Source organism: Colias eurytheme, chromosome 8 (genome assembly GCF_061535395.1).
Source record: "Colias eurytheme isolate Ceu_HAF_F1 chromosome 8, ilColEury1 Martin Lab GWU primary, whole genome shotgun sequence".
NCBI lineage: Eukaryota > Metazoa > Arthropoda > Insecta > Lepidoptera > Pieridae > Colias > Colias eurytheme.
Window position 1 is genome coordinate 2,579,598 of NC_142987.1, and position 27,586 is coordinate 2,607,183.

At 35.3% G+C, this 27,586-nt stretch overlaps 4 protein-coding genes and 1 pseudogene across 4 annotated transcripts in view; 3 read left to right on the forward strand and 2 right to left on the reverse strand.

Annotated features, from left to right (window-relative positions):
• Positions 1–409: 409 nt before the first annotated feature.
• On the forward strand, positions 410–2,627 carry LOC149906340 (uncharacterized). The gene is made up of 5 exons (XM_090105002.1): positions 410–692; positions 786–1,523; positions 1,606–1,689; positions 2,062–2,204; positions 2,280–2,627. The coding sequence occupies exons 1-5, from the start codon at positions 671–673 to the stop codon at positions 2,598–2,600; spliced, it is 1,308 nt and encodes a 435-aa protein (XP_089961128.1). The 5' UTR covers positions 410–670; the 3' UTR covers positions 2,601–2,627.
• Positions 2,628–5,310: 2,683 nt separating this feature from the next.
• Positions 5,311–15,967, reverse strand: stc (nuclear transcription factor, X-box binding stc). The gene is made up of 17 exons (XM_090104372.1): positions 15,823–15,967; positions 14,355–15,719; positions 13,973–14,149; positions 13,476–13,695; positions 13,044–13,207; positions 12,349–12,550; positions 11,708–11,817; positions 11,463–11,590; positions 10,109–10,262; positions 9,594–9,790; positions 9,250–9,374; positions 8,492–8,677; positions 7,822–7,911; positions 7,245–7,443; positions 6,778–6,930; positions 6,139–6,284; positions 5,311–5,644 (listed from the first exon to the last, which is right to left on the reverse strand). Exons 2-17 carry the CDS (start codon positions 15,577–15,579, stop codon positions 5,515–5,517), a joined length of 3,606 nt encoding a protein of 1,201 aa, XP_089960498.1. The 5' UTR covers positions 15,580–15,719; positions 15,823–15,967; the 3' UTR covers positions 5,311–5,514.
• A 2,502-nt stretch (positions 15,968–18,469) lies between these two features.
• LOC149906342 (uncharacterized) lies at positions 18,470–24,628 on the forward strand. Its single transcript, XM_090104198.1, has 9 exons — positions 18,470–18,522; positions 19,060–19,206; positions 19,515–19,589; positions 19,670–19,750; positions 20,022–20,148; positions 20,355–20,541; positions 21,005–21,178; positions 21,427–21,499; positions 24,464–24,628. Exons 1-9 carry the CDS (start codon positions 18,475–18,477, stop codon positions 24,626–24,628), a joined length of 1,077 nt encoding a protein of 358 aa, XP_089960324.1. The 5' UTR covers positions 18,470–18,474.
• LOC149906343 (NADH-ubiquinone oxidoreductase 75 kDa subunit, mitochondrial pseudogene) lies at positions 21,876–24,005 on the forward strand (annotated as a pseudogene).
• A 1,275-nt stretch (positions 24,629–25,903) lies between the features above and the next one.
• LOC149906344 (thrombospondin type-1 domain-containing protein 7A-like) overlaps positions 25,904–27,586 on the reverse strand; it is a 76,218-nt gene continuing 74,535 nt past the window's right edge. Inside the window, exons 27-29 of the mRNA XM_090104781.1 lie at positions 27,343–27,476; positions 26,646–26,736; positions 25,904–26,476 (exon numbers count right to left, since the gene is read on the reverse strand). Of these exons, the coding sequence (XP_089960907.1) occupies positions 26,434–26,476; positions 26,646–26,736; positions 27,343–27,476 (268 nt within the window). The 3' untranslated portion in view covers positions 25,904–26,433. The remainder of the gene's footprint in view (positions 26,477–26,645; positions 26,737–27,342; positions 27,477–27,586) is intronic.

Consider the following 27,586-nt stretch of genomic DNA (forward strand, 5'->3'; position numbering starts at 1 on the left):
TAATTATTTTACTTTCACTCTCACTCAACAATTCAACCAATTTGGAATGAAAATAGGTGATGACCCAGACCCAGACCCAGACTCATTCTAGAGAAGTCGTTCCGTAAGAAGTCCTACCGGGTAGTTAGTAGGAATTATAAGTGGTGACTATTTCTTTTTTAAAAGAAACAACCGCCAAAGGATTGAACCGTCAACTTTTTGTGAAACTGCGGGTAACTAAATATTTTGATTAGCAGCTCACAACGTATATCTTTTTATTACTTAGGCAAGTGTAACTCGAAAATGTAGTTACGCCTATTACGCGTAGACTTTATAAAACCACATGTAAATATATCAATCAATCTATATATAAATGGTATAGTTCATGTATAGTTGAACAGCACAGACTAATAATAATATTCTACGATCATATAAGCTTCTTGACTACGATACAATTAAAAGTTAAAACATTGAGAAAATACTTTTTGCAAACATTTCTAATTTTCTACTTACTTTGACAGGATATGATGGAAGAGAAAGATATATTTTGTCATTTATTTATTTTTTTTCACTTTTCTCCATTATCGGTGATTGCAAATAATTCATATTAGAGAAGAATTTTTTTCAAAATTTTTTTTTATCGTTATAAAATTATAATTAACTATCAATTAATGTAATTATATAACATTGGATGGAGTATTCAAAATCTTTAGGTATGTTAAGTTTTACAATAATTATTATTGTATCTAACAATTAAAATCAACCTGTTGTAATTATTCAATATTCATATTCAACAATCTCGATAGATAATTCACGGAAGAAGGCTCGAAGAGTGCGGTCATGGTATCTCTACGAACAATTTAAATCTCTTGAAAAGAGCCAATCAGATGCAGCTCAGAGACTGAAAGACAAATCATACCAAGAGAGGATTTTGCACCAAGAATTAAGTGAGAGAAGGGCACGAAGAAGATTGTGCGATCAATTTGGTCTTTGTCAAAGCGAATCGAGGATTGATAAAGGTGTTGATAGTATACCATCTACTACCTTATTTAGTTCAAGTACAGATGACCTGTATCAGAGTTTCTGTAAACTGCACGGGGATCATGAAAATATAGACAATACAAGCAGTTGCGATGACTCTCAGTCGAGCAAATTTTATAATGATTGCAAAACAGCCCGTTGCTCTGACGAAGCCAGCAAAGAGAACAGTGTCACAAGCGTCGTCCAGAATCTAAAATTCGAAGATAATCTCACAGATAACGTAAAAGAAGATTTACAAACTGTACAGAGGAATATAGCAGAAAATATAAATATTCAACTCGAAACTGTTAAAGAAAATATTGAGTGTCTTGAGAAGTATACAAAGTTATGTGAAGAAGGGAAAATATCCGAAGATGAGAGCTTTGATTCCGTCTTCGCCTGTGAATGTGAAAGGAAAAAAGAAGATGCATTGAAACTAAAGCATAAGAATACTGAATGCAATTTGTTTCTACTTTGGTCAAAATTGGTTACATTTTCGTACAATCTGATGCAAATGAGCTCAGGTTTGCCATATATTTAATGATTTATGTTTATTATTATTAAGGACATCTATTGTCTACGAAATAACCGGTTTTATTCTTCCAGGAAATTGTTACAATGATTACAGCACACAACTTCTTACTGCAGTTTTAGCGTGTGATATTCTTCGGCGAGCTTTGAACAAAATGTGTAAATAATAATTATAAGTATCTACTATGTTTGTTATCCAATTTTGTGCCTTGATAATTGGGGACCTTATTCACTGTTAATAATTCTTAACTACTCACGTAGCGTAAATTGTTAAACCCATAACAACCCGTAGTTTACTTGGCCGTTAATGCCGTTATATTTCGCATTTTCTTAATTTTTTGGCGCAGGTTTCTTGAGGGTTCTCTTTCACTAGATCCTTCTCCTGACGATAACGAACACATCTAAATAAGAATTAATGAAATCGGTCCAGCCGCACACGCGTGCTACCGTGGCCAATAGAAATAGGGATATAGATATATAGATAGATGTATATAATCTACCCATGCTTCAATTATCAAATTTTAATTTTAGGTTATATTTTGCAGCCTTACGTTTCTCCAATAAAATTTGCTCCTAGTGAACTAGATGTTTCAATAGATACAATATCATATAAAAATGCAAAAGCGACGTTTGAACACAGTAAAAAACAAAAAAATAAGCAACCGAAACTTGAGGTAGCTTTAATTTTAGTTAGTGTTTTCATAAAAGTAGGCATTTATGATTTAATAAAATTATTACTGTATTTTTAGATTCGATCCAGTCAAAATTCATATGAAAAAAGATATAATGCGTCTGAGAGAAAATGGCATTCACTTGAAAACAGAATAAATGAAAAGAAATGCCAAATGAATGAACCAAAGAGTGAATCAATGCGCAGTATTGCCAGGTTTCTTGACTCGTGGAAATCGACCGAAAAATCTGGGAGCACCATTTGGCCTGATGATTTAAAAACTTACAATCGCAAACCAAATTGTAGATGTTATAATATAAAAGGAGTTGTTAATTCAATGTTGCAATTGTCTAGATGTTTGGATAATGCATTGCGTGATATACAAAGCTCAGCTTTGTGATTCATTTTGATATATTTACGTTTATAGCGGGACGGTATTTGTTTTGATACTTTTTGTTTTGAATTTTAATAAAATAGCTTCAACAAGTAGAATTTGTGTTCTAATGTATCTTTTAATTTTTTAAATGCCTCATTGAATATATCGCAAGGGTTTATGACAAATGAAACGAAAACTACAAAACAAATAGGTAACACTTTAATACAATGTGTCGACTGTACAACAGCGAAATTTACATAACAGAGTTTTATATTATCAGTATGTATCGTAAAATCATAAGAATATTCCCCTGCACATTTGCAATTCGTATTATTGTTAGAATAATAATTCAGTGGTGACACAAATCACGGAGTTTCCTAAAAATGGTGCGTTAAAAATAACTTTGTATTAAGTAATGTAGCTTGAAACCGTATTTCCCATGAAACGAACTATACCCACTCGAATGTTAAATAAAACTGTTCATATCTTGCGAAATAGCCAATAGGTACACTTGAAAATCTTATTCTTCACTTTACCTATCTATAACCCTCATTAGACATCCCGTGTTTACACTGAAACTATTTGAGGAAAACAATTTTTATTAAAAAAAATTTTTATCTCTGAAGGCTGATTATAGCACTTCCATCAGTATAAGGTAATCGGAATATTTATTTTTCTGTAGGCTTATTTGGTATTATTTTAATTTCATTTCTTATATAGAATGGTGCATTATAATATGAATATAGAAAATATACTCGTTTTTAGTGTGTCATTATTAAGTCTATGATACACGTATGTAGCCCGTACAAAGCTAATTATAATATATTCGTTGCACTATATAATAAACAAACTGTTTAAGGCAAGTAACTACTTAAATATATTATTAGTAATAATATTCATTATTCAAATACGGTAATAAGTACGGTACAAAAGATTTAATAACAGGCACGTTTCTAATTTATAATTAGATCGATATGGGATGCGTGGGTGTATCACATCTTAGTATACCTAAAATCTACAGGCACGTGTATCATTGGCTTTTCGCTACAATAAAAACAGAGCACAGATTCAATAACTAGTAAACATAAACTCATAAATAAACTGCAAAAATATTATATACTTGATACTGGCAATGCCTTATAGAAAGAAAAAAAAGAAGCTAAAAATTAATTAAATTCCATTTTTGAAAAGGGCGCCGAATTAGTAAGAATGAAATTTTTATTTTCAATTTTCATACCATGCTGAGTCTATATTGTAAAATCATACAATATTTTTGACTATTAAAATAATCATTTTACAGTACCTACAGAGTATTGCTTGGTTGTCTAATATTTCTAAGTCTACAAGCAAAGTCTAACGGCCGCTATAGCCAATATAATATCATTGATGTGGTGATGTATAATTTTATATTTAAATGTATATGTTTATAAAATTGACGCTACATATTTTCAGCGATCTTAATATTATTATTATATTCAAAAAGATATAAGAAGTAGATAAAGAAATGAGAGAAAGATCTCAATTGGTGTTTATTTTTCCATTTAACAATGTCAAGTTAAATAATTATACAACGTGTTTTATTAGGTATATTTTATGAAGTTATTTACCTCTTACATTAAAAGACACAGACGAGTGCAATAATTAAATTCTAATATAAAATATTATGTAGGATACCGAGTATAATAATGTGTTGATTATATCCCTTAGTAAATTATGCATTGCGTTATTAAAATACAAAATTTACTGGGAATTATATAAAATTGAAAAACTTAACAGAAACGGAGTAAATTTTATAGGACCTATCTTATATGAAAACCCATTTTTGTTTATTTAGTGGTCTGGTGTATTTTATTGTCTTGCAATTGATGAACATAAATACATATAATTATGTTTTGAATAATAATTAACGATAAAACGAACATTTGAAATGTAATATGACAAGATTGAGCTACTAGCGGATATTATAATCGCTCGATGTAGGTGTTTGGCATCACCGAGTTATACAACAGGGTAGGGTGAAAAACAACTACTACGGGCTATCCGAAAAAACGTCAAAGCCAAGAAGTTAGTTGGGAAATATGAGACCAAATTGTATAGGTACATGTAACTATTTAAGATATCCTTGCATATTATGATAACACGAAAGTATATATGAGTATTATAAACGAAATTCATTTAGTATCAAAATAATATAAAAAAATATATAGTGTGCGTAGATCGTTCAAAAGGAGACGTGATCCCTTGCTGTAAAGTATTCTATTGATTTCTAATTTTTTTACGACTTAATATATTTTGTAAGGACTGTTCAAGGTGTCGAGTATAAATTGGTCAGTATTCAATGGGTTGTATCATGGACAAAATATACAATTTATATTTGTCTATGGTTGTATTGCTTTTAGCACCAGACCACGTAATAATATAGGTTTTTACTATAAAGTGCTATACCTATCTAAATATATTAGCTAATATAATAATAAACAACTACGTGTCAATATGAAATTGCAGTAAATGGCAGTGAACAATGTCTTAATTGGTATTTGTCCTTTGGACAGTTGCTTCATTTTTTTTTGTATTTTTTTCAGTGATTACAAAACCTAACAATATAATGGTTATTTAGTATAGTCTTTTAATTTTTCGTTTATTCAAAGTAAGTTCATTAAATAAAAATAATTTCAACTAATAAAAACAAAAAGTAATTATGAAAGTAAAGACAATAGAAATGAGGGTTTTAATAAATAAATAATAATTATAATTACCATAACCAAAGACAAATAAGCATACAATGTTTTACAAAAACAAAAACAGAACGCGCATAACGAACTTTTTTTAATTTTTATATTTTTCAATGTTTTTTATTGTTTTTCTTTAGCGATTTTTCATTTGTATTATCTTGCTACGTTTCTCCGAGCACTCGCCTGGTCTATATTGAACTAATAGCCTAGTTTTCTGGTGGATTGTCGAAATAATCGATTTTCGCTTCTTTTGGTTCAGGTTTAGTCGATGTTGAGGGTTGGCTGCGGCTCGCCCATGCGTTCGTTGATGTAAGAGTCGCCCATCCACTGAATGATCTGAAAAAAATATTATAAGCATGTGTGATCTCATTTTTCGTAATAAGCTTCTGTGATAATGATGACTAGTATATATACATGTTTTCATCATAAAATTTTAGCTTGGTTTTCGTGATAAAAAGACGTCTACATATCCAATTATCTATCTATAATTTGATCTATAGTTAATCTACATCTCCTGATATAAATGAATAGAATATATACCCATCACCCATCCAAACACATTTACCATATCAACCTCACTATACAAAATTTATTACAGGGACTAAAATTCGACATGATCACACAAAAAAATTGATTGTCTGTAAAGTCAGTTTACTGACGATCGTTGAACGTGACAACGATTGTGCTTCTTTGTTCCGTGCTCTCGCTTGCACTTCAAGCCTAACATGGAACGCCTCAGAGCGAGGTAACGCCGCATGAGTCATGTTTTTTCGTGCGTACAGCCGGCTCTATCGAATTATAAGACGTTGTCACGTCAAAAAAACACTAACTTGCTAGTAGATGGCGCAGTGTTAGTGGCCGTCGTGGTAGCACTAGTTGTGTGCGGCGGCGGCGCTCGCAGCACTGGGCCGGGGACGCGCCGCTTGCCAGCTTCTCGGGCTAGCACTTCGAGCACACTCATCGCTGGTAGCCATGACTAGGGATGAGAATAATAAATTATAGTGTAATCCCTCGATATACATACTATTAATTACTTTTAACCGAATTTCAATTCGGTATCTGTGTATTGTTTTATTCGAACTATGAATTTGTGATCAACAATGTATTTGTAATAGGTTATGTAATTTCATCAGTGTACACTTTTTTAAATAAATAACAAATTTCAGCATCAGCCGAGAGCGATTGACACGTGCATCCGTCTTAACAAATATGTGGTGTGGTGTGTGTACTCCGTTGTATAACTTTTATTTTTAATGTGTTTTTATTTTTTAAAGGAAATCTCATAAACATGTTATCTAATTAAGTGTTCTTGCCTGAATAGATATTTTCAACCAGGTACGATATAACCTACATCATGGTCTACTCAATATTATAGTTGATCTATGATTAAAATACCCCTGCATTACTAGATAATGAAAACAATACAATATTTAACGGTTAAAAGCGCTTTTTTATAGTTAAATAAATACCTTTTCCTTATCAGCCGTAGCGACGACGTTCCTATTAGGTTCAGCGTCATACGCCACGCTCTCGCAGCCAAAGTGCTCGCACATTTCGTGAATGAACTGACGCTTCTGGCGGTTCATCGATGGGAACGAATGAGCTCGGGTCTTTTGCTTTGACTGTAAAAAAATAATTGATAAGAGATATTAGAGGTAATAATGTATTTAACAACTTTATTTACTTGCAAATAAACGATTATATTTGATTTCAATATTTCATAAATCAATTAATTTGTCACTAATATTTCATGTTTATTTTACTTGAAATAACTTCATTTTAAGTTGGCCCGTCAAGAAGGTCGCGTGTTACGTGTAAAAGTGAGACGCACAGCGTGCGCATCGCACCAAACATGTGCCATATACGGAGCGCATCGCCATAGCGTGCCAAAACAAGCGAGTCGCACAGCATGTCAAAACTAACGAGTTGCACGCACCTTCTTGGCGAGTTGCACCAGGTCGGTGAGCCTGTCGTGCACGTGGTGCGCGAAGGCGGGCTCGCGCGCGGCCATGGCGCGCAGCGTGTCGCTGTAGCGCGGCGCCAGCTTGGCGGACACGTCGGGGTTGCGGATCTGCAGCGCCAGCGCCAGCTGCCGGCTGCGCGCCTCTTGCCGGCACGAGTCGTCGCACTCCAGCCTGCAAATGACGACGGTAATAATAAATAATTATTAAAAAATGGCCTTAAAGATAGAGAGATCATAAAATTAAAGAAAATATGAAATACTTACGAATAATTAAAAAAAAATTGGTTGTCTGTAAAGTCGGTTACTGTTACTGACGATAGTTGAACGTGACAACGTCCGATTGTGCTTCTTTGTCGCTCGTTCCGCGCTCTCGCTCGCACTTCAAGCCTTACATGGAACCCCCTCAGATGAGTCAGAGCGAGGTAACGCCGCATGAGTCATGTTTTTTCGTGCGTGCAGCCGGCTTTATCGAATTATAAGACGTTGTCACGTCAAAAATGGGCTTAAAGATATAGAGATCATAAAAATAAAGAAAATATCAGATACTTACGTTTTCAACATAGCGCTAGGACGTTGCGCATCCGATAGATCAACGGAACCACCCTCTTGAATTTTCGTCGCTGCGAGGGCGTTTAATATTCTGTTGACAAAATATGATAAAAATATTTATTTGTTCATGATTCAAAGCGTTTTTAGTTTAACACAATAAAAGCTACAACACGTTTAATAGATCGTGTGTATTACGAGTAAGTCAAAATTAAACGAACGTTATCTTACGTTTAATGTCACTCACTATGAGTGACATTAAACGTAAGCTGAGTGCGTGCATTTCAGAGAAGTTACTGAGGCATGTTGCACGCTACTCGCGCTTGCATAAACACATAACTTTAAATTAAAAAAAAAAGACGTGTGGCACTCGGGGACTGCCGCGGTAAAGCTATTGCATAGCATGCCTTCAAGTGTCCGTCGGAGTGGAGAGCGTGAGGTTTTTTCGTTACGGAATAGCATAAAAATGAAAAAATAAAAGACGGGTTGCACTCCGGGAGTGCCGGCAGATGTGAAAACTTGATTATTAACGTTGAGCATGTTTGATATCCATCCGTCTTACGCTTTTTCGATCAGGTCACGTGTCCTGACGCGAGTTTAAGATTTCATACCCATTACAGAAAAAGTGCTCAACGCCGCTTAAGAAGTTTTTACGTCAAAAACTGCGCACTCACTTGGCATAGTCCCTCGCGTTGTCGCAGCACGCGCGCTCTGCCCGGCGGCGGCCGCACGGGCACGTGGCGCACACGGGCCGCCTGCAGGGCCCGCCGCTGGGGCAGTGCCCGCCGTTGCTCGCGTGGCACGGCGCCGCGCACGGGTGCCCGCACGTGGCACGCTTCTCGTTGCACGGTTGGTTGCACCTGGAATAATACTCGTTGTACTAGCAGGCCGCGGCTGTACGATCCCTGAGCCAACAAAGGATTTTATGGCAAACTAGCATTCCACCCGCGGCTTCGCCCGCGTTTTCAAAGAAAAACCCGCATAGTTCCCGTTCCCGTGGGATTTCCGGGATAAAACCTATCCTATGTATCCTATTCAGATGTATAAGCTATATTGTGGTAAAGTTTCATTCAAATCCATTCAGTAGTTTTTACGTGAAAGAGTAACAAACATCCATACTTACAAACTTTCGCCTTTATAATTATAATAGTAGTAGGTAAAAATGTACGAAATTGAAATTAGGTCAGATGATAAATAATGCTTATACGCGAAGCGACTATGCACTATATCAAATCTTCTAGGGTATCTATCAAATATCAAATCTACAGCTCGCGCATAATTGTCGTCAGCTGAAGCTCCGAATAGTGTAGATAATTTCGGAATATAATATATCCGAATAGTGTATTATTAAATAAAATTTTCAATGTGAAATATTGCAAAAATAATTTAAAATTTAGATTAGTCAATCTCAAAAAAAAAGATCAATACTTACTTGTCAGTATCACAGGGTCCTTTATGACAGGTCTTGATGCATGTGTGTTTGCCGCAAGGTAAGGGCTTGCCGCACGGCAGACCGCATGAGAACTCTTCTTGCGAACACGGAATCGTTTTTCGCTCCTATTGGATAAATATAACAGTAAAGGAAAAACCTTAATAATAATATGCCAATGGAACATTCACACGTAGAAGCTTTTTTTTCATTATTTATATAATAAATGTTAATGATGAATCAAAATAAATATGAAAGTGACATAATTTTATAATGAAATAAGTTCATATTTCAAAATTATTGCTTGATTAAAACTTTATTTACTTTAATCTTTATCCAAAACCTACCTCATGTCTTCCATGACACATCTTGGTAGTAAGCACGACACAGGGGGGGCAGTCCCCCGAGTGGCACGTGTGGTGTGGGGCGTGTCCGCACGGCCGCTCGCGCCGGCACGGGGCGCTGCAGGGCGGGGGCTTCGCCCCGCACCGTACGGGCGGCAGGATCACCTCGAGCCCACACTCGCAGCGGAGTTCTTCGAAATCTGGTAGATAATTTTGTCTTTATATATTGTTTTCGATAGCGCGTGGTGATGTGACGATGTGTAACTATAGAGAATTGATATAATTTAAAATAAATTATAGGACATTTCATGTTTCAACTTACATAAAAATGATCAATGAAGTAATTCACCGATCATTTTTATGTTAGTTAGATTTATATACACAGGTTATTTATATTTATAAAATCATTATTATTTTAGAACCATTCATCACAGCATAATATTATAAGATGTTACCTATGGAAGGCGAATTTAAAACATCAATCAAGTAATAAAAATAATCTATAAACGTAAACCCACCGAGCCTGGGGCACGGCGCGCAGTGTCCCGTGTGACAGAAGTCCTCGCAGCGGTGCAGCTGGCACGACAGCGTGCGGCCGCACACCACGGCGCAACGGTGCGACTGCGCCGCGCAGCACGCCGTGCGGCAGCGGTGCCGCCCGCAGGACAGCTTCTGGGGTTTTCGAAAAATAATACGTGAATTTATCTTAATAATATATACAGGGTTACTTGTAAAACACCGGCAACCTCGCAGGACAAGATAGCTAACATCATAAGTAACAACATTTCGACTTTTGATAATTTGTTAGATTTTATTTTCATACAAAAATAAATATTCATTTAATTTTCCGTCTGAATATTATAAACTCTACGCCTCCCAAAAATTACGTAAACAAAAAGCGAACGAGAGGGGGAAGGGGGCGTCGCGTCGTCCATCTGATAATTAATAGAACATAGACTTACAAATGTAAGGAGAGTACAATAAAAGTTTAAAAAATCATTTAAAAATAATTTATTGCGTTATGCCAAAAGTCGTAGAACAAATGTTGTTACTTATGATGTTAGCTATCTTGTCCTGCGAGGTTGCTGGTGTTTTACAAGTAACCCTGTATAAATCTCGTGTCACAATATTTGTCCTCAATGGACTCCTAAACCACTTAACCAATTATAATAAAATTCGCACACCGCAGTGCAGTTCGATCCAACTTGACAGATAGGATAGTTTAAACATGTAGGTACCACGGGCGAAGCCGGGGCGGAAAGCTAGTATGTATAATTATATAATTGATCTCGTGGGATAGGTTATAAACTAACGGTCGGAGATGGTAACTTAAACATTAACATTAACATGGGTTGATAGATAGCTTCTGTAATCTGTAGTCATCGGATACATTAGCATCAATGACCTATTATACTAGTAGACGCGGCATACGCCAACATCATTGCACTAAAAAACAGCGTAATTAATACATACCTACTTACTAACGCATTATCACCAATACAGTTGTTCTCTCTTTCACTCTCACGCACGAGACATAATACATGTCTCACTCATGTACTTTGTAATAACAACTGCCGATTAAAATATAAAAAGAACGTCCAGCCACGACGCTGAACGGTGCGTGACTAAGTGAAACTCGGGCACTTAGCTGAGTTTTTTCTTGCCAAAATAGAGAGCGGGTAACGTATCTAGCTTTTTTATATATCATAGATTAGCATGGAATTTTTTTTTCTGCTATCTATTCACCAGAAGGATAAAGGTAACAAGTTTGCAAATAGCGTGGTATTTTATTTTATTATTATAAAAAATTTGCTACAAATTTCTATAACATGGGAGTTCAATTAAATCATTAAACATTAAAATACAACTTACTTTATTACATTTCCTTGTACACAACACATTATTATACATATCGGGAAGCTCAGAGCACGGCACATCGCGCGTGGAGTGACCGCAGCGGCATTGCAGGGTTGTTGTGTCTGGGCACACTCGGCATGCATCTAGTAAAAATATATATTTTATAAACTAAACATGTACTTACATGAGTAAAAATAAAAACATGTGCATTATCACATTGGATTAAACTTTAAAAAATGTTTTTGATCAATAAAAGTTACCTTCATGACACTTTTCTTTGCAGAAGTGTCCACAGGGCAAAGGTTTGTTACAAGTATTGCCACACAATGGGATTGGATCTGTGCATGTTTTACGCTGGCCATCTTTTAACCTAAAAAAAGAACAAAATTCTAATTATCACACATCACTGCTGAATTATTCATAAGTTACCCATCTATTATATTATATATTCGTTGTAAGAACAACATAGAAATGATTTTTTTTAATTATATTGTAATCAATTAATTTGTCTAAACTTTTCGGTACATCTGTAGCATGTCCACTTATATAGTCAGAATGGTTAGTATGGGTTATTTAAAGAGCCTGTGTCTGTGAGTCTGAGTAATATCGGAGCGAACAGTGCACACCGCCAGTGATATTCCTTGTAACATTATCTATTCCAACTCTACCTAGTGTTGCCGCAAGGGTACGTGGGCACTCAATCCGTTCACAGCGGGCCCGCGCGTATATCCCGCGTTGCAGAATCAGTACACATCACCAATGACATTCCTTGTAACATTATGTATAGCAACTATCACCTAGTGTTAGTAGTAGTAGTATGGCCACACGGGCACGTGGGCACACAAGCACATCCCGCGTCTTATCAGCAGTGCGCATCGCCTGTGATATTTAGCAACTCTACCTGGTGTTGCCACACGGGCACGTGGGCACGTTGTCCGGCCGCAGCGGGCACGCGGCGCACGGCGGCGGGTGGCACGCGCCGCGGCACACGTGCGCGCCGCACGCGAGCACGCGCGCGCACTCCGCGCCGCACGACCAGTGCTCGCCGCCCGTGTCCGCTGTGCACGGGACTGAGCGGGACTTCGCGGCGGGGCAGTAGCAGACTGGAAAGAAGTAGGGAAAGTTTTTAGAGCTAGCGCGCACGAGCAACTTTCTCTCTGTCTCTCCACCCATGGGCTAGTATGAAAGTGCGCGCACGTAGCGACGCAACTGCCCATACAATTGATGGGAGAGACAAAATAGTTGCGGAGACAAAGTTGCTCGTGCATGCTAGCTCTTAAAAACACTTTTTGTTGCTGTTTAATTGTCTCAAGAAATATTAAAATGATAAGCTGAAGAATAATAGAAATTTATCATTTATTACAGGGATAAAACTCATCATTTACAACATGACAAAACAAACTCTTAACATCTAGTATCCATAGCAAAACTTAAAAAAGGAATGCTGAGATTGGATTGTGGGTAGACTCATTCTTGTTGATGATTTTATCATAGGTTTTTTTGAGGGTACCAGGTACCCTCACCTACTATAATAAAAAGCATCAATTCATATTGTGATATTAAATGTATCAATGTGTTAATATATATATGACTTACTCTGTTCAACAATTTCCGCGCATGGTTCACAGGGTCCTTCATGACAATCCTTAGTGCATACATGGGTTTGACAGTTTAACAATCTGTTACACTGTCTTCCACATTCCTGCGCAAGCTTGCTGCTGCACAGCACTGATCGAGTTTCCGCTCCACAGCCACATTTTCTAAACATTAATTTAGACTATTAAGTACAAAAATGAAATGAAGTGTTTCTAAACAAGTATTTTTATATGTTGATAGCAGTATTTTGATAAGAGCTAAAAATTTTAAACATTTGATAATGTAAGTAGAATAAATTTACTGCATTTAAGAAAAATATAATATAAATCTATGATACATGTCACTTAAGTTAGTAATTCAATTACATACTTAATTTTTCGATTGGGTATAAAATTACAACTTGATTTTTATGATAAAATAAATGTCACTCACTTAGAAACAGTAGCTTGACAAGGTGGACAGGGACCAGGGTGACAAAGCAATGTGCAAGGGTGCGGACAGTTCCTGGGACGTTTGCACGCCTTGCCACAAGTGTGGGCACCGTTCGATCCCCTCTGGTACTCCGGATTACGAATCGCACCGCACATGCAGCGGTACTCGGTTGGTATATCCTGGCTCGTGTTTTGACACGCGGGGCAACGCCATTTACCCTCTGAAATAAGAAATTGGAATAATACAGTGTATGTGGTATAAAAAAATAAGATAGTTAGTTGATATTTTGCTGGTTTGTGCTCGTTATATAGGAATACAGGAATTCATATTTTAAATATGTTTGATGCAAATGTTAAGGTTGGTAGCTAAAAAACAGAGTTCATACATGGAGAATTTGTTAGAATATTAACTTGCGTCGAGAAGAAAATTAAACATAGGCACCTGGATCTAACGAACATGTATTTCACATATTTCATTAACATTTATTTCTAACTTACCAACCATACTGCTCACAGCCCACTTTCGAATACATCTCAAATGTAGCACATGGTAGCAATTGCTGCAATACCACACCGGGTCTATTTGCTTCACTCTCTCGCAGCAAACCAAGCACTCTAATGTTCCTTTATCAAGTTGCTCAACAAGCCGTTCACGCTGCGTCATTTCTTTATTACCTGTAAAAGATAAAATGGTTAGTTAAATAATTATTGTAGTTTTTAATTAATTCAATACACTATAATCATCTCATCTCTTGTCTCTTTTACCTGAAATATAGCAATTATATTTTACAGATCCTTTTTATCAAACTTAAACAATGTCAATTTGATAATAAAATGAGAAAGGTTTATGAATATTTATCGTAAATGTGCATTAGCTTACCTCCACTATTATTATTGTTATTACTTTGCACAGCTTTTTTATTTCGTGATGGGCTAGGCATGTGATTATCTCTCTGGACTCTAGACCTTTCCTCCCTGTAATGAAGGTATGAACTGGCATATTGTTCATCTTCAATACTATTGCGCTCTGCAGCTCTCAATCTTTGGGATCCTGCCCAATGTCTTTGCCTTCCGGAACCTTCTCCTCTACCATTTCTAACATCTTGACTATCCTTAGGTTGTTTACTATTATAAAATGTACGACTAGGGTCCAATTCCTTGTTTCTTCCTTTCGATGTAGATTTACCTTGGCCCCCTTCTCTATAATGATCATTGCGATTATGTGAATCACTATTACTATTCGTTTCATGTTTATTTCTCTTATATGTACTTGAATCACTGTTTCTAGAAGATTCTGGAAGATTGTTGATAGATTCAGATTTGTTATAATAAGAGTTTTGGCTACTATTACTTTCATATTTTCGGTTTTTATTTTCATAACGATTAGATGGCCCCCCATTGGCTTCATGGTGGCTAGAGGGTCTATTGTAAGTCTTTTGTTCTCCTCTATAACTGGTATCTGGATTATCATAACCATTAGCGGTATTATGAGATGAGGTACTTTGGCTATTGCTTTGGGGTCTTTCTCTCCAATTCTTAGATTCTGATGGTTTTGTTGGAATGCTGCTTGCCTCACTTACACCATTTCTGACTTCTTGTTGTTCTGTTGTTGGTTCATTCTTACTACTTATTGGCTTTTGAGAATTCTTGGGCACAAATTCTGTAGCTGTTGGTGTCAATTTGGATTTTGATACCATATCACTTGTATAACTTTGAGGCTCTAAAGCTGGGTTATACTGGGCTTGAGAAGAGGTCTGATAAGATTCTACATTATTAGGATAGTTTGAAGAATTAGCACCATATCCATAATTTACTTGGGCATTTTGATTAGCTGGTATATTTTGATAATTACCTACATTACTATATTGGCTAGGTGGATAATTCTGATATTGTACATTATTGTATTGGGCAGTGTTAACAGCAGGAACTCCAGACACTTGCATTTGTGAAATAAATTCGTTAAAACTAACATATTGGTTTCCACTGGGATCTAGTTGTCTGTTGTAATATGCTTGATTAACATACTGACCATTTGGATCAGAATTCCAATTGTTTGAGGCTTGATATTGGTTGTTATAAGTATAAGTATTATTCCACTGAGACATGGTGAAGTAGGAAATTACTGGGTTAAATTCGGGTGTTGTAAATGGTTTTAAGGAAGTGTTGAGATCTTTTTGTGAATGTTTTCCCTAATAGGTGGTCACAGGCCGAAGCCTGAGGCCCCGTTGTGTGTTGTCTAGGCTATCTGTAAAGCAAAATAGAATGTTTCATAATAAAATTGATACAATTGAAATACGTCTTACCGACATGTGGCACTTTTGGTTTTTTAGACTATTTCTTGCACTTACCACTGATAGGACTTTTTTAACACACGTATTAATGAAATATAAACCTACAAAAATAAAAATTAAACAAAAAATAATTTAGCAAATCAAAAAATATAACTTTAAAACGATGTGACAAGATGAATCGGTTTCTGACGAATGGGTTGGGGAGGGGAGTTCAACGTTGACAAATCTATTGAGTTTGACAGATTATCTTTTATAATCTTATCGTTCTAGATACACGGCTTTTTGTTTTTCTCGCAAATATATTTTTTTAGAATGAAAATCTCAACGAAAATTTTAATAAATCATTCAGAAATCAGAATGAATGTATAATGCAGCAGTTCTAAATTAATGACATTATAATTCAGAAGATATAATTTTATGTTTTACACATGAAATGGAAATTAGCTCTTAACAAATATTTACAAAATAAACAGTATTGTGATTCATTCTATTAATAGCATACATTTCAGTAAGGCTCTTGAATTGTTCGTGAAAATGATTTTATTCAGATCAAAAACTCAAACCAACAAAATTATATTTTTTTATTAGAATATTTTATGCTTCATTATTATCACAGATTATTAAGATATAAACATATCCATACTTAGGTAATATTATAAATGCGAAAGTAACTCTGTCTGTCTGTTACTCAATCACGCCTAAACTACTGAACCAATTTGCATGGAATTTGGTATGGAGATATTTTGATACCCGAGAAAGGACATAGGCTACCTTTTATTGCGAAATATGTACCACGGGCGAAGCCGGGGCGGACCTCTAGTAATATTATAAATGCGAAAGTGTGTTTATTCGTTTTAATGTGACATGGCCATGGGTAACTTTTGACAGCGGTGAAACGACTCATACTAATGCGAATTTAACATCAGGGGAATCCGCGGGCAAAGAAAAATATATGAATATTGTTTTCAATAAAAATGATGATGTTGTTCATGAAATTAATAATAATTCCATAATTCCAGGGCCCTGGTGAAAGCGCCCAACGACCGGGCGAGTTTATACGTTCGCTAGCTATGCAGATACTGAGCCATTCTGCGCACGCGCGGCCTGTGGATAGGGAGCATAGCGTACGGGATGTGGGTAAGAATAGGTGGGTGGTTGGTAGTCCTTTAATCAGTCGTCAAAATTTCCAATTTTAAGAAGGTTAGAAAAATGATTTTAACAATACACAATTTTAACAAGACAGAAAAATTTCTATCCGTCAGGAAAAATTATTGTATAAACAAGGAATTCCATAAGAAAGGAAAATTTCTATAAAGAAGGAAAATTTCTATTCGTGAAGAAAATGTCTATAAGCCAGGAAAATTTCTATCCGTCGGGAAAAATTGTATAAGCCACGAAAATTTCTATACGTCAGGAAAATTTCTATCCGTCGGTAAAATATATATAAGCCAGCAAAATTTCTATAAGTCCGGAAAATTTCTATACGTCAGTAAAATTTCTATACGCCAGGAAAAATTCTATAATTCCAGAAAATTTTTATACGTCAGGAAAATTTCTATACGCCAGGAAAAATTCTATTAGCCAGGAAAATTTCTATACGTGAGGAAAATTTCTATACGCCAGTAAAAATACATAAGTCGGGAAAATTACGATAAGTCGGGTAAATTTCTATAAGAAAGGAAAATTTCTATAAGTCAAGAACATTTGTATAAGTCAGGAAAAATTATATACGCCAGGAAAATTTCTTTACGTCAGGAAAAATTCTATAAGCCAGGAAAATTTCTATACGTGAGGAAAATTTCTCTTTGCCGCAAAAATTTAAATACTACTGAACCGATTACCATGAAATTTAGCACACATATAGAAGGTAACTTGGATTAACACATAGGGTAGGTTTTATCCCGGAAAACCGGGAACTATGCGGGTTTTCCTTTGAAAACGCGGGCGAAGCCGCGGGCGGAAATCTAGTTATTTATACATTTTTAAATAATACAAAAAGACTCGGGGTCGAATCTCGCCCCGTGCGTCGTTGTCGAGATTTTTTAATTTGTTGAAAATTTAACATTTATCTATCTATAGGTACATATTTTATGCACATGCATTGCAAAAAAGCGTAGGGGTTTCAAAAGTACATTATAATCATTTACAGTGAATATTTTTTTTAAAGAATACTTGGGGCGTGAATATCGAAGCCATTAGAATTTTTGTCTGTTTTGTCTGCATACACCAAGGCATACACAATATGACCAATAGACCGTAAAACCACGGGGCACAGCTGCATTAATAATACCTAAATTAGGAATTTAGAAATATTTCAGACGAACAATGTCACGAACTTGTGAAATAAAATGTTTATTCATATATTATGTACCTACCTACCTTCATATACGTACACCTTCCCACTTTAATTCAAAATGTGTTTGAACAGTAATCGGGCCAAGGTTCCGTGAAAAAAGTGTATTCAATACATGTAGGTATGCAAGTGTAAGTATAGCACGGATATCATTTATAAGAAAAAATAAAAAAATTACTCAGCCTTATCACCCGAACCCCGTGCCAGTCATTGCTTAGTGATTAGTTCTAGTTTTCTAACAAAAGCGAGCAGCTTGAATCATCGTACACAAGTCCTTGACACGAACTATTTAGTTAAAGAAACGAAAATATTGTCAGTTACTATTAAATATTGGCGTGGTACAGAGGTGGGATGGTATGGGCTCCGTTCCGAGTTCTCAAGTAAAGGATTCTTCAGTGGTTTATGTGAGCTTTTGCCTTTTAGCAATTCTTACAATTATTTAATCTGCTTCTAATTATTTAATGGCTGCATGAAGGCTGCATGCTAGCTGTTATAATTTCTTCTAAAAAATTCTCTTCTCTTCTTAAACATTATATAACACTAATTGAAATAAGATGTGTAAGTGTAGGTACCGTAATGTAATGTAATTACACCAAAACAGCTGGACTGATTGCGATTTGCGATATACATATTTTAGCGCGAAAATAAAAAGCTTAAAAAATAAAGAGGGTAAGTAGAGAATTCGGTGGAGTTGCTGTCGTTAGAGCAAAATAAGCATACCTACAGAGAAAAAATAAAGTAGGTAAAGGAATATTTTTGTGTATACCTAATGCTAAGACCTAATGATAAATGATGACGTATACATGTATAACCGCGAAATTTATTTTTGGTTGAAGTTGAAAATAATACTACATTTCTTCTTGTAAAGATCAGACCGTTGTCCTTTCCATACAGATTTAAGCTGCTGATATTAACAATATTTAAAACCAAACTTTATTCAGTCTAACAGCTCCTGGATGCAATCACACAGCAAAGAAACTGTACTTGCAGCGTTAAATAGACTTGAAGAAGAAATTGCCAATAGCGAGAAGCAATACCCAATGCAAAGGCATGCCGTGGTAATGGCTGAATTGAAGAGCATTGAAATAGTAAGTTTGGAATTCAAACATTAGTCCAGCCCCCCTAGTTAAGTGGCTTTCTGTTAGCGTAGCGTTCAATAGAATAGACTACGAATGTATGAGATTGACGTAAGCTGTAGATACGTTTATCTACAGCTGCCTACGTCAATCTCATACATTCGTAGTCTATTCTATTGAACGCTACGCTAACAGAAAGCCACTTGACTAGAGGGGCAGTACTTTTTTTCAGGGTAAAGTTAATCTTCTCCATTATTTTATAATCGATTATATGGTTACGTAGACTCACTTTGGAGTCAATAACTTTTTGTGAATTTCAGGAACTTAAGGAATACGATATAGATATGGCTGTTATAACACCCGATAAAGAATTCTACGCAAAAACTATGCACCAGGTAATGAATATGCAAATAATTTTTTGGTAAGTATCAAAAACTAAATAATTTGTGAGTCTATGTGAGTATATTCTTTTTAGGTGATCGTAGGTTTGGACTTGTATAGACGTCCCTTGTTAGCAGCTGAAAATGAAGATTTCATCGCCAATGTTAACAGAAAGGTAACAAATAGGCACCTAAATATTTCGTAGACTTGTAAAACATAGTTCATAGAAATAAGCCTATTTATCGTCTATGGAAAATGTGATTCGTGTTTCATATTTAAATCGTCCACTTTTAGAAGCAAATTACTTGGATAATTTTTGTTTTAATTCCTATTAAAATAAATATAAATAGCTAGAAATTGTTAGATACGCATAAAATTTAGTTATTAGTACAAATTGTATGCAGCCTACAGTGAAATATGACACGTTGTTCTTATTCTCACTTTAGGAGATGCGTCGTTTCGAATTAAAGTGGCTGAAAGTCAGACAGAAAGAGTTAGAACGGGAGAGTCAGCTGCTACAGACTCGGATGGAGCACTTGAAAACTTTACACACGAAATATCATCAGCTTTTAGGTAATTTTTATTTTAAACTGAATTGCATATATTTTTAGGTAAGTATTTCGATACGGTGTATTAATATTTGGTTATAATTACATTAGTTATAACTTATAAATGTGGTTATGAAAAATATATTTTCACATTTCAACAAATGCCTAAAACTACCTTCCACAATCTTCCACCAATCTTAAAACATATAATGTAAATCTATATTCTCGTAGATTCAATTTGGTTCAACAAAACTCGACCTGGCTCATCCCTAGAGAGAGCAGTAGCCCGATGTAAGGAATTACGCGACGCGCTCGCTTCAGTGAGCGTGAGATTACGCGCGGCCGCTGATTACGTACAAAACGCGCTACGGTTGTTGGATGACGCGCTACCAGCTTGGAAAATGGCGTCTATTGGAAAGTAAGTTGGAAATACTTATGAAAATTTGAGCGATTTTCCTAATGCACTTAAATATAAGCTAACTTCAAGGATAAGGTCACAAGGGTTTCAGGTATTAGATTAATACACGTTGTCATAAATATTATGCATTCAGTGTATTTAGTAAAAAAGCTTACAAATACATATTTCGACTTTACAAACAGACTCTTATATATTTCTTTGTATTATTACATGACTAAATGTTTTAATCCCGGTTACATAAGTGGTTGGGAGCGCACCTACTCATGCGCGGTTGCTTGCAGCGAGCTTGTAGCGCGTGGCTTACAACGGAGTCCTCAGGTTACACAGACATTCCAATTGACTTTTTATTACGCGTTAACTTATACATTTAACTTACAAATATACACATTTATAATGTTGGACATTACAATTTTGTAATAAAAACTAAGAATTCAAGAACTTATTCACATAATTTGGGGTATAGAAGTGGTTGGGAGCGCACCCAATCGTGCGCACACGCGTGTAGCGAGCTCGTACACGCGCGGTGTCTAGAGCGAAGTGCCCGTCGCGTGCTCGTCGCTCGAGCTGCGCCAAGGGCTGCAAGGACTTTCCGATTGGCTCTGGATTACGCGTTCACTGATACTTTTCATGACCATAGGTTAGTGGTTGTTGATGTGAGTTTTGTGTATGTTTTAAAGTAGTTGTTGTTTATTATTTTTCTTACTTTGTTAATTTAATTATATGTTAATGAGTTTGTGTACATAGCACAGTACATAGAGATTCGTATACTGAAAATAATTTTATACATATATTACCGGTAGATTGCCAAATTTAGAACTGATCAAATTTTTTATTTTAAATCTGTGAACTCTCTTAGTCTGATCACAAATACAATTTTTTTAACAGGTACCAAAGAGCAACTGAAACCTTCGTTCAATTCAAGAAAGCTTTAATTCAACTGGTTTCTTCAATTCACAAGGTACATTATATATTCCGGGTACATTATGTATGTACATATTCCGGGTTGTAGATGTATTGCAATCTGAATGTACTAAAGTTACCTTGAAGTTACTTTAGAAGTTTAGATGATCTATTTGTAATGTAAATAAAATGCAAATACAATTGTACCTACGGTCTACCCCATTAAATGAGTCATGTTCTCAGGAAATGTGGGAATTTACGTTTATTGTTGCAAAGCTTTGCAAAGTATTTTGGATTTCTTTTACTGCGTCTTTTAAAAGTTAATTTAAACCTTTTCAATGCAAACTCATTTTAGCGTTTAGGTCAACTCAGGTCATCCAATATTTCACCTGTCAAACTTATTTCGTTAAAATTAATATTTTAATATCATCAAAATGTTACGAATTTTAAACAAACTCTTGAATCGTAACGTTATGAATAAAATACAAAAAAGGACGAAATCTGATGACGTCCCAATATTTATAAATGGAAAAACTGTTTCAGTTCCAAAACATTTTACGATATTGCAAGCGCTCCGCAGAGAAGGAGTAGCTGTACCGACCTTTTGCTATCACGACAGGTTATCAATAGCAGGGAATTGTAGAATGTGTTTAGTAGAAGTGGAAGGTATGTTTAAACCACAAATAGCATGTGCTATGCCTATAATGAAAAATATGAAGGTGTGGACGAATACAGACATCACACAGAGAGCTCAAGAGAGCGTTTTGGAATTCCTTTTAATTAATCATCCACTTGATTGTCCGATATGCGATCAAGGAGGTGAATGTGATTTACAGGATTTGTCCATGAAGTTTGGCAATGATCGTAGTAGATTTACTGATATTCATTTCGAAGGTAAAAGAGCCGTTGAGGACAAATATTTAGGACCTCTCATACGTACTGAAATGACGCGCTGCATTCAATGCACAAGATGCATCAGATTTGCTTCTCAAGTATGCGGTATGGATGTCCTAGGCACAACTGGACGAGGCACTGATATGCTAGTTGGAACATATGTAGATAAAATGTTTCTTTCTGAAATGTCAGGAAATATTATAGATCTTTGTCCCGTTGGAGCTCTGACAGCTATCCCTTATATGTTTAAAGCAAGACCGTGGGAGGTAAAAAAAGCAAACTCGATAGATGTAACTGACGCAACAGGTACTAATATAGTATTGAATTATCGGTTTAATAGAGTTCTGAGAGTTTTACCTCGGGAACATGAAGAAATCAATCAAGAATGGGTTTCTGATAAGGGCAGGTGGTCTATCGATTCTTTGGAAATGCAAAGATTAGTATCACCCATGACACGTAGTGATAATTGTTTAATTCCTATTGAATGGAAATGCGCCCTCAAGTTAGTCGCTTCTGCGATAAAATCTGTAAGTCCTGGTAAAATAATGGCAATTGCAGGGCCATACTGTAACGCGGAAACTTTAGTAGTCGCAAAGGATTATTTGAATATACTTGGTTGTGAAAACACGTATATAGAAAGGGATTTAATGCATTTAAATGGAAATATTGATTTGAGAGCAAGTTATTCGTTAAATGTTAAAATGAATGATGTAGCAAAAGCTGATAAAATCCTATTAGTGGGGACAAATCCTCGATTCGAAGCCCCAATATTGAATACTTGGATAAGATTAGCCTACACACACAATGAGTGTGATATATACGTAATTGGACCACAATGTGAATATAATTATTATGTTAATTATATCGGCCAAGATGTAAATTCAATATCAAAAGCAAAGGATATTTTTAAAAGTGCTAAAATGCCTTTAATATTTGTTGGAGTAGATCAGTTGGAATCGCAGAATGCTGGTATGATTATGAGTAGTTTATATAACTTGGCGTCAGGTTTTAAAGGTGACAAAGAATGGGGAGTGTTGAATGTTGTAACAAGAGAAGCTAGTTTTGCTGCTGCGCTTGAATGTGGATGGAAACCAGGCGCATTGAAAGCAATGCAAACGATTTGCCCGAGTGTAATAATATCATTAGGAGCGGATGACATATTTTACAAATCGAAGCCACCAAAAGATTCAACAACTATATATATTGGCTTTCAAGGAGATGTGGGATCAGAGATTGCAAATATAATTTTGCCAGGCTGTGCCTTCACAGAATCAGGTGGTACGTTTTTGAATATGGAGTGTCGCAGTCAATTCGCGATGCCTGCTGTTACATCGCCTGGCAAAGCTCGTTACGATTGGAAAATAATTAGAGCTTTAGCAGAGTATAGCGGAATTTGTTTATTCTACAGTGACGCAATTACTCTATGTTGTAGAATGGCACAAATAAGTCCAAATTTTGTTAATTTTGGACCATATCAACATAAGTTATTCGCGGAATTGGTGCCGTCCATAATTGAGCAAGGCAAAGCAGCAGATGGCCCTGTAAATGTAGCAATGAAGGAGTTACAAGATTATTATTGTTCAAATATCTATACTTGTAACTCTCTCACGATGCTTAAGGCTATGAAAGCCGTTGCAGAATATAAGTGTTCAGATTATGCTGCCAATTAGTGATATCGTGTTTCATCATATTTATTATTATGTTAAATATATTTTTATATTTGTATAAATAGCGTTTTAACTATTGAAAAAAAAATCGCAGACTTTTATGAAGAAAATAGAAATTATAAATTATTTTTCTTCCACTTTCTTTCACACTTTCTGAAGATAATCACGATGACTGTCTTATTATAATATACCTACATTTTCTTATTCTTAAAAATTAATGTTGTGTATTATCTGGGCCGATCTTTATTTAATATGGCAGGTGTTATGTTAATTGTACTTTACCTAGGCATATCACGAAATTGTCAAGTTACAAAAATTTATATTTATTACCTACCCACAGTACCTACCCAATGAATGGAACACGACAAAACCATGAGCATGATAGTTTTTAATTTTTCTTTTGTCATTATCTTGCAGTCACAAACGCAATATGTGTAATTCCTTTTTATTCCATTCATTAGGTACTGTTAAATAACGTGGACAATTTGGTTGCTGCTGAAAAGGATCTGGTCGAGAAGAGGCGGGAACTTCGAGCGTTACGAGTGAACACTATCATACGACAGGGCTTGGCTGAAATGCAGTATATGAATGTAGACAATAAAACGCAGCTAAATAAATGTTTTTAAATTAGTTCAATATTTATTTATTAAAAATATTTGTTCATCTCATTGTTTTTGATCAGGTTATAGAGCTCCTACGAAGAATGGACTCGAAATAAGTATCATTTGGAAAATTTGTTTACCAACAACTAGCGTTAGTTAAGTTAGGTTAAGTTATTAAGTATTCTGTGCTACAACTGAGAAAATCTTTCTTTTATTTTCTCTGAGTCTTACTTACATCCCTAATTAATTAAAATTATTTTGTCGATTATAGTTGTCAATCGACTGGTGGATGGTCAAACATTTTATATTAATTTTGATCGTTAACAAAAAAGGAGTCAGTGCCGAAAATGAAAAACCGTGAATAGTCAAGCCCAATAAACAACGGCTACGGCAACGGCAGCTTATTCATCAGGATGTGTGTAAAGGATGTAATAAATAAAACACATTTTTACAAAAACACAATCAAATTTTATTAAATATCAAATATTGTATTGTCTAACACGATCCCTTAACTAACATGTTTCACATCAATATCTTATAATGTTATGGTTATATATAGATTGTAGGGCGAAATTCAGATGGAAGAGAAGTGTGAAAGGACAGACAAACTTGAAACTGTGATAACAATAAAGTAAATGTACTTATCATAATAGAAATATTCAATTAATTCTATATTGTCATGAAGGAACAAGAAGTAGGTGATAGTCATACCCGTACTCAAATAAACAAAGTGTTTTATCTTTAAGCATATGAAAATAAATAAGCAATAGAAAGGAAAGAAGAGAGACGCAAAGATTTAGAAAGAGTAGAAAAGTAGACAGTTAAAGTAATTAAGAACACATTCACGATATAAATACTCGTACACAATACATGGCCTTAAATGCAAAATCTACAAAAATTGTTATATGATGAGTATGATCTTCAATAGTACGATTAATAATAGGGCTTAAAACTATCAAGTACAATATTTTTGTGCGACAAAGCTCGGGTTGAAACTTTGTAAGCATCGGAAATCTCCGCAATGGACTAGAATACGTTGCAGATGAACTACAAGATTTAAGACGAATATTAAAATGTTGATATGTGGTATGATGTGTCACGTCTTACTTGGTCGCTACTTGCCCTATGTATATGGAATAAGAAATTATACGGTAGATACAACAATAAAATGCAACTCAGACTATGACTATATTGTCAATAATTATACATTTTCAAATCTATTTGAGATTAAATCATTTATACATGACTTATACGTGTCTTTTAAAATCATTTTCACAGAACAGAAAATCTGTGTTGAAAACGCTCTTTCTATATTGTTTTAAAATTTCAATATCGATTTCGACCAAATCTAAGCTACAATGGTAGCTACAGCTAGTAATATTGTCAATCCAAAAAGCCCGAACAATGCGGCGAATTTTGCTTGTTAGCAAAATTTGTCTAAAGCATTTTCAAATACATTTTAAAAACATGGAAGCACTCTCGCGGACAGACTGATTGCTGATGTTAAAATTGTAAATTTACGAATTATTTATTATAAGATAGTGCGTTGGCTACTTTGTAATTTAGTGATACACATTTTGATATGATTTGGTAATTGGGATGCCTCAAGGAACCGCTCTCGGACCACTTTCATTTAACAAACACAGTTATAGCAAATAAATAACAAACACTATACTAGACTTTAATAACTATCAAAAAACAATTTTTGGTGCGTACACAACAACAAAAGGGAAACTTTGGTATCATTGTTAACAGTAAAATTACTGTGAAATCAGCAATTGTGTCGTAGTTGTTTAACATAAAGCTGCCAACATAGCATTCCTGCCCGTTTACACTTTGGTGATGGTCTTCATCCGACGGCTTCGTAGACACCTGTTAATTCATCAATATTAATTTGATTCTTTCTTAACACTTTATTTCAAAATAAAGATAGCAAAACCATAATAAATAAAACTAGCAAGAATGGATCTTTGAAAAAAAATCATTTACAAATTAATAATAAAACAAAATATATAAAATAGGTTATTGTTGAAACTCTTACCTAAGAAGTCCGCGGTAAAGCATGAACGCCCCGTACAAGCTGAGTATAATAGTGGCAGTCCACACCACAGCCAGCAGCGATGTGCTTCCCTCTATGAAAAAAAAGGATAGTAAATATCACATAAAAATACTTATTGTAGAGTATATATCCGGCCAGTAACCTTAAAATTATTTATAGTAAGTAGGTAAATTAATCGATGATGAATGTAGTCCAAAGTGCAAAAGTCTATGGCCAAAAGTTTATGACCATGAAATGAAAAAAAATCATTCATTAAATCGTAGAACATCGACTATTTATTCCATTTTGAAGTGAAACTTCTTTAGGCGCATTGAGAGTAAAATTTCAAGATCACGTCATGGAGTAAGGCGATTTTGGTATCCTTGAATCTTACCAGAGAAGTTTCACTTCTTACACGTGCGCTCGGCACACGCTCTTATAAACATGTCACTTGCGCGATTTATAGTTGCTACACATATCATCTCATGTCATTTATACAACAATATACAGATACAACCAGTAGGGAAACTTTATACAACATTTTTGAAATGGCTCACATACACAAGAAAGCGTGCTTACGAAAATCGTAAAAGTATTATGACAATTGACAGATATAATTGTTTGTGTGCGTGAGCCATTACGAACGTTTTGTATGAAGTTTCCCTACTGTATGTATATTGAGTTTATACTGTGATCTTACCGATATATCCGTCATGGTACACTTCCCGCTCGTGCGCGGCGCGGCGCGGCTTGTCCTCGCGCGGCTCCACCGCGAGCAGGTCGGGGATCTCGTCCGCGTCGCCGCTGCAGTTGGCCCACTCGATCGTCACGTATCTATGCATTTACAAAATGTTAATTAATTTTCAAAACGAATAATATTAATAAGCTTTTCACAACGCCATCTAATTTCAAATCAAGGGATGTTCTACAGTAATAAAGTAAGC